The following is a 6,669-nucleotide window of genomic DNA, read 5'->3' as shown; positions in this document are numbered from 1 at the left end:
TCAACTTAAAAAAACACCAAACATGAACATTATTTTTCTTTTAGTTTGTTCTTAAAAACTTTAAGAGATTTACTTACACCGCGTAAGTAACGCGTTACAGTATCCGCAAACAGTCGGATCAACCTAAGAGGCAACCTTGGATATTAAGCCTGCGCACTGACAGCCGAACCAGCCAATCCACGCACGGGAGGCGGTTCATGTGCGCCCGCGCGGCGTCCAATCAGATCCCTCGGTCGGTTATCGATTCAATTTGTCTGAAGCAAAGTTGTTGCGTCCGTCGCTCCTCTCCGCTAGAACCTGCTTACCCACCGCGGAGCACTGCTGCTGGGCGAGAACGAGAGCAGATAGAGAGAGAAAAGAGGCCGAGTTGGAGGGTGAGAGAGCGAGAAAGAGAGCGAGAAAGAGAGCGAGAGGCCGGGGGTGGACCGTTAATTTCATCCACACCGTCTTGAATGCGTGGCGGAGAGTAGACCGAGCTGATATACCGCTGCAGAACATCTCCGCGCCGAGGACCGGGTGGACACAGCTTAAAACAGAAGCAGAGAGCGTCTATATATATATATTATATTAAAGCTTTAGAGATACATGTATAACATGGAGCAGTATGATGATGACGAAATAGATTACATGCACCAGGAAGATGCCTGGGATCGGGATCTCCTCCTGGATCCTGCATGGGAGAAGCAGCAGAGAAAGGTGAGACTGACTTCCTTCTACCTCCGGTGTAAAGGTGCGGAAGTGCGGCTGTTGCTTGCGATGCTGATATCAACGATGGAGCTGATTCATATTATTATCACACATTGATAACGAGTGATCACTTTGGCCGCAGATTGATGAGTTCAGAGGCAGCAAACCGACTGGTTCTTTGCTTTAATTATTAAGCTCATTATCGCTTTGGTGATCACCTGTTGGGGTTTCTCCGCTACTTTTTATCTGGTGAGCTCAAAAACTTTTTCTCGCACTCATATCCTGTGTTGCGTTATGAAATATCATGCAGCAGGAGGGACAGAGGAGAATAAAGGGGGGTGTAAAAAAAAAAAAAAAGAGGGGGTCAGAAAAACGATTAGAAACTGGACTGGACGCCCACCTTTTCCAGCGCAACAGATGTCAGCCATGCGCTTGACTGCATATGGTGTGGGACTGGCCCCTCCTGTCATCTGGCTCATGATGCGACGTGGATTAGGCCATGCTTCGCAACCGGGGGATTGGTGTGTGTGAGGAGGGAGGGAGGAGGGGGTTAAACCCACAATAACTCATTTTAAGTCTGCTTTATTTGGCTGTTTTGGCGCATTTACGCACGGAGTCTGCATGAATGTTTAATGTGTGTTTTTAATTTGGGAGGTTGTTTGATGTATCATGGCCACAGTCTGGAAGTTAGTTGATTGTTCTTTAATCTCTGAACATATTGCCGCGTTCATTTCCCCCACTGGATGAATACCAGCTCCATAACCCGGCGCGCCAACGGGTCATCTTTACAACAAAGCGCTGAAGGACATCCATACATTGTCTTTAACGAGCCCAGATCACCTACACGCGCCCAACAGCTGCTGCTCTTTTTGTGTGTTCCCAGACAGAGTATGAATGGTCTGTTTCGAGAAAGGGGTGTTGCTTTTTCCCCTCCCTTGCTCCCCAAACGTCTGTCCTGCGCTTTTGAAAAAGAAAAAAAAACGGTGAAGAAAAGCGCTGTGGAATCTGAGTATGCGCTGCGGTTTGGGCTGGGCTTTCATGGGAGCAAGCGTGCCCAAAAATGGTAATAATCGGCCCCTCTCGCTGCCGTTGGAAAACTCCCCCCACAAGTTTCTCCCTTTGCTCTGCAAGCTCTCAGCTCCTAGTTTCCTGGATTATGTCATCGGCAGGCTGCTACCGGTCGAAGGCGAACTGAAAGGAAATAGAGGGAAAGGTATGCAGCGCTGATGTCAGGTGTGGACAGCAGGCAGGGCTGGGCAGTGCCTTCAACTCTTCATGCTGTGAAGAGAAAAGTGTGCACGTGACACCTGATAGTTTAGCTCACACTTCCCCTCCACAGACCTTCCGCCATGAGTGAAATACTTTCCTCTGATGACCCCCATTGATCTCACCATCCTGCAGAGAGCGGGGGATGTTTTATTCATCCGTTTCTCTCCACAGAGAGCAGCGATAAGTGTTTATGTTGAGATCTGACTCGACAACACATTCAGAGTCTGAGAGGGAAGACACACACACACACACACACACACACAGGGCCAGTGGAGCTGCACACACACACTCGTCCATATTCCTCCAAGCGTCAGCAATCAGCTTCTTGCTGCTGATGAGCAGATAACCTCGAAGCTTTTTCATGTTTGCTGATTGTTTCCAATCGAGAAACGAATAATTATGTCGATATTTCAAATTCTGACGTGTTTAAATGAATCAACCAGCTTCTTTGAGGCGCTTCCTTCGAGTCTGTTGGCTCAGTCATCTTCTGTGTGTGTGTTGCTTTACTTGTAGCCTTCAGACTATTAGTTTGTTTGTCAAGAAGCAACGGCAAATATTTGATGACCAAAGCAAACCTGTTTTAACCAAGACATGAACTAGACTGTCAAAGAATGAAAATAACGGGGAAAAAAGAAACTAACCGAGAAGTACAAATTGCACAGGTGAGGACTTTTTGCTTGGCTCCATTTTGCAATTCACTTTGACGCCCGCAAACCCGGCATGTCAGAGGGTGTTTAAAATATTTAGAGTCTTGTGCAAGTCTTAACCTGACCCCCAGGCATAAAGGCGCTGGCATCCTCTTATCTTGGAATCTGAATGTCTTTGCAGATCCAGGTGTCTCGGGTACACGCCGCCAGATGTTACTTCAAGCTGCAGCTCACACATAGTTCCACCGAAAAACAAACGGGATTTTGTTTCTGTATTAGTCACATCACACCTCTGTTAAACAAGCACACATGTCGTCGCTATACATTTCTTTCTGTTTTCATCGCTGGAAGGTGGAGTTCAGGTGTTAGCTGCTGTGGCTAATTTGTCCAGGTTTGTCCTTATAAGGATAAAAGCTGCAGTACCTTCGATCAGGCCCTGCCTGTAAACCTCCCACTTCCCAACACACACCCACATTCCCCTGCTCAGACTGTGCGAGTCAGGTCACAGATAACATCTACTTGCTCCTCATCAGCCTGATCATTTGTTTTTGTCCGCCTTTTCGTGCCTTTGAGTCTCAAATGACTCAGTTGTGACAGACGTGGACCAGACCTCTTTTCTGAGTAGAGAGAAAAAGAAAAAAAAAGAAGCAATGTTGTGAAATAACGGAGTCAATTAAGGTCTGGCCGTTGAGCAGAAGTGTGTTGATCAATACATTCCAAGGAATCGTGGCGCAAGACTAGAGAGGGCTGTACAGGAACTTGTCTTTTTGTGTGACTGATGAGCAGCCTTGTCAACGCTTGACACTCCCCACTTTGACTAATCAGCGCTCCCTTTGGGCGAGGCCGTCTCTGGCCGCATGCGTCCAAACTGAGCATCCCGAGTGACCGACATCTAAAGTGAGAAAATACCACTTACTGCGTCTGCGTACATATTCATATCCAGGAAGGAAGACAAACTGTTCAGAACCTTTTAACGACTCAACGCGTGAACGAGTGTGTGACTGCAGCTGTTCACTGAATTGCATAATAGGATGTGTAATGTCAGCCCTGGCCACCTCACAAAATGCTTCCCGTCATCAGATTCCTCTGTTCCCATGATGCACCTTGTGCAGCTCTCTCTTAACAAAAGAAGAAGAGCGTCAGAGCGGCTTTGACAAAGCAGAGAATGTGGAAAGAGTGAATCTCCCCTCTGTCTGTCTGTCTGTCTGTCTGTCTCTGTGGCAGGTGGCTCTGCTCTCCACACTGATGAAGGCGTTATGTGCTGAAATGTTGCTTCTTTTCACTACATAAAACACGAGCGTGTGGAAGAGTGTCACCCCCCCCCCCCCCCCCCCTCCGCCCCATTTTCAATGAACTGTCTGGCTGTTTGTCATGTGATGTTTTCCATTATTATCTTGAGCCTCACTTTATTGAATTTAAGTCACTAAAATTGAATCTTGGACATGTATTTATGATAAAAGCAGTTTAGTGATCTGCAGGTCATCAGTTCAGATCTCCTGGGCAGAAAACACTTCCTCTTCCCTAATTTGCTGAAAACCCCCCTGACAATATTCAGAGATGTTTCTGTTCAATATTAGTTACAGTTTTGAAAAGACATCCTCAGTTTTAAGAGTTTAAACGGTGAAAACTTGGTGGTTCTAAAAACCCAAGACTTTCACCCAGGAGACAGCTGTACGTGTCCCGTGTGAAACATCAAAGTCAATGTTGATTTAATTGTAACACGTAACTTAGACAATCTTTTCCGAAACCTAACCAAGTAGTTTGTTGCCTACTGATCGCCCGTGTTGCTGGACATTTGTAGGAAAACGTATTTCGGAATAACAAAATAATTTTTGGTGCGATATCGTAGAAACCTTTAGTACGAGCATACGTTGCTGGCTGTGACCTTTATAGTCAACGTACAATGTCTAACTCTCGACAGGAGAGGCAATGAGCGTATTTAAAAAAAAAAAAAGTCAACTTATTCCTTTAAGGAAAAGCGAGAAGGTGAAGCAGCCTTGTGTCTCAGATGCCTCCTCTGTCTGAGCAAAAGACGCTTCAGGGAAATGGGAAACTTTCTGTCGGTGTCTCGGCCGGAGACGACTCGGTATTCATTTCTCACTCTTAGTCATCTGTCAGGGCGGCTGATGTCTGTGAAATAGTAAGAAGTAAGCAAACTGAAATATCTTAATAGAAGTCTCGAGTGCTGATAATCCGGTGTCCGCTCGCTGTCGTGGTTAACACAGCCGGGCTATAAATCCCAACAGGAGCTCCCTGGCGAAGCGATCATCCTGCCCCGGTCACGCTGTCAGGGCCCCGTCTCCTTTGTCCTGATTGATGGGGTCACGGGCTGACACCACAGCTGAGAGGGCCCAGGAGCATCCAGCCATCCACTCGTCCCATCGGAGGAAGTTTTATGCTTTTACTCACAGCTCAGCCAGGGGGGATTAGAGTTGGAGTCCAACGATTTCAAATTCAGCAATCGCACAATCAAGATGCAGATTGTCTTAAATCAGCATTTAGTTCACGCCGTTGTGGACTTACACTGGCTTATGAAAGTTTGTAATCGCCGATAAATGTTCATGTTTTGGATGGAAATGTATTATGTTGTTAAACATGGAAGCCAAGTAAACTTTAAGACTAAATAACACCAATCAGCACTGAGCATTTTAACATGATGAATGAAGGATAAGCCCATCATCAAGACTCACATTTAATGGCTGATGAAAATGGGGTGACCGGAGCACTTGAACGGGTTTTCCTTGCTACATTGGTCCCAGTTGGGATTCGAACCTGAGTCCAGCTCACTTTTCTAACCACTTCTTCCCTCATCCTATCCCTTCTTCGTTTTCTGTCGGTCAATAATTCAACCCTGCCTGAACACGACCGGGGTTCCGATGGCGCACGTTTCATTACTAACCGAAACATCTTGTTATGCGCGGCTCGTGAGAAGCTTTCAATCGGGAGGAAACCGCCTGCTCTTTGTAGCCTGAAGCTCCTGGCTTGATGTATGGAGTGTCAGAAGATACTGACCTGCGTCGAATGACTCTTACCTTACACGACTCCACGTCTCAGAGAGGGATAATGTCCTCCGCTGAGGTTTTCTAGTTTGAGAGCTGGTGGCAGCGTTTACTCAAGAAAAGTCAATGGGAAGGCAGCTTAGGATTTCCCAAAACACTTATCCTACAGGTTGTTTTTCATCTTGAGCAATTCAATAGTCGAGTGCAACAAGTTTCACATCCATGACACAAGTTTTCATTCTTGTTCTCTTTGAGTATTGGTAAACTGCATCTCCTCAGAGTTTTGCGCCACAACTCTTTTTTTGGGTTTAAATACTTGTTTCAGTGCCAATGACTGAGGAAGCAAGTCGCAGCTGTAACCTTATTAATGTCCGGAGAGCGAAGGTTGAACTCCTCCGCATTTTCCTGCTGAAGTTGCAGTTCTGAACAGCTTCCCCTTCTATTTGTTTGGGGAAGGTGAAAGCTAATTCTTCCTCGTCAAGCTGCACAAAGCATCTGTTTTTTTCTTTTTTAGAATTCACGGTTTGAAAAGTCATTTACCAGGCTCTTATCTGAACAGCTCCCAAATGCCAGGGCCCCGATGCAAATTCTTGCATAGCTTATTTTCTCAGGCTCGAGCTCCAAATTTAGAAACGTATACAGAAATCAGCCCCCAGTTATAGGTCATTAAAGCAGGCCAATAGTGCGACGCAATTTACAGCATTTTTGTCCGGGGTTTGGATACGTTTGACTGCGTTGCATCATCATCTCATAATGAACAATTAATCCTGCACACGCTGGAGCTTTAAAGTTGCTTGGTGGCAGATTTGAGACTCCAGAAGGGGAGTTGTTTTTGGATTCCACATCCACAATGGGATTTGGGGTCAAGGTGCATTTCCTGTGGAGCAGCAAAAAAAACAACCTGCTTAATAATGCTCGAACATGTCTGGAACCGCTACACACTTATGGTCACATGTCTTCAATCGCATACGACCCAGAGGGGGTTTATAGACTGATCTGTCTGCATGTTCCCAAGGAACTTTCCTGCACCACATGGGAAGGATGTAGCCGGGTCTTTCCTCCGCTAA

General features: G+C 46.1%; 1 protein-coding gene across 4 annotated transcripts in view; it reads left to right on the top strand.

Annotated features, from left to right (window-relative positions):
* The first annotated feature begins 265 nt into the window (after window positions 1–265).
* actn1 (actinin, alpha 1) overlaps window positions 266–6,669 on the top strand; it is a 43,288-nt gene continuing 36,884 nt past the window's right edge. For all 4 annotated transcript variants that reach the window (XM_079286350.1, XM_079286347.1, XM_079286346.1 and 1 more), the window contains exon 1: window positions 266–696. In XM_079286350.1, the coding sequence (XP_079142476.1) occupies window positions 586–696 (111 nt within the window). In that variant the 5' untranslated portion in view covers window positions 266–585. The remainder of the gene's footprint in view (window positions 697–6,669) is intronic.

Source organism: Melanostigma gelatinosum (assembly GCF_949748355.1).
Source record: "Melanostigma gelatinosum genome assembly, chromosome: 16".
In the NCBI taxonomy this organism is placed as follows: domain Eukaryota; kingdom Metazoa; phylum Chordata; class Actinopteri; order Perciformes; family Zoarcidae; genus Melanostigma; species Melanostigma gelatinosum.
The sequence above is the reverse complement of the archived record's forward strand: the minus strand, read 5'-3'. Positions and strand labels throughout refer to the sequence as shown.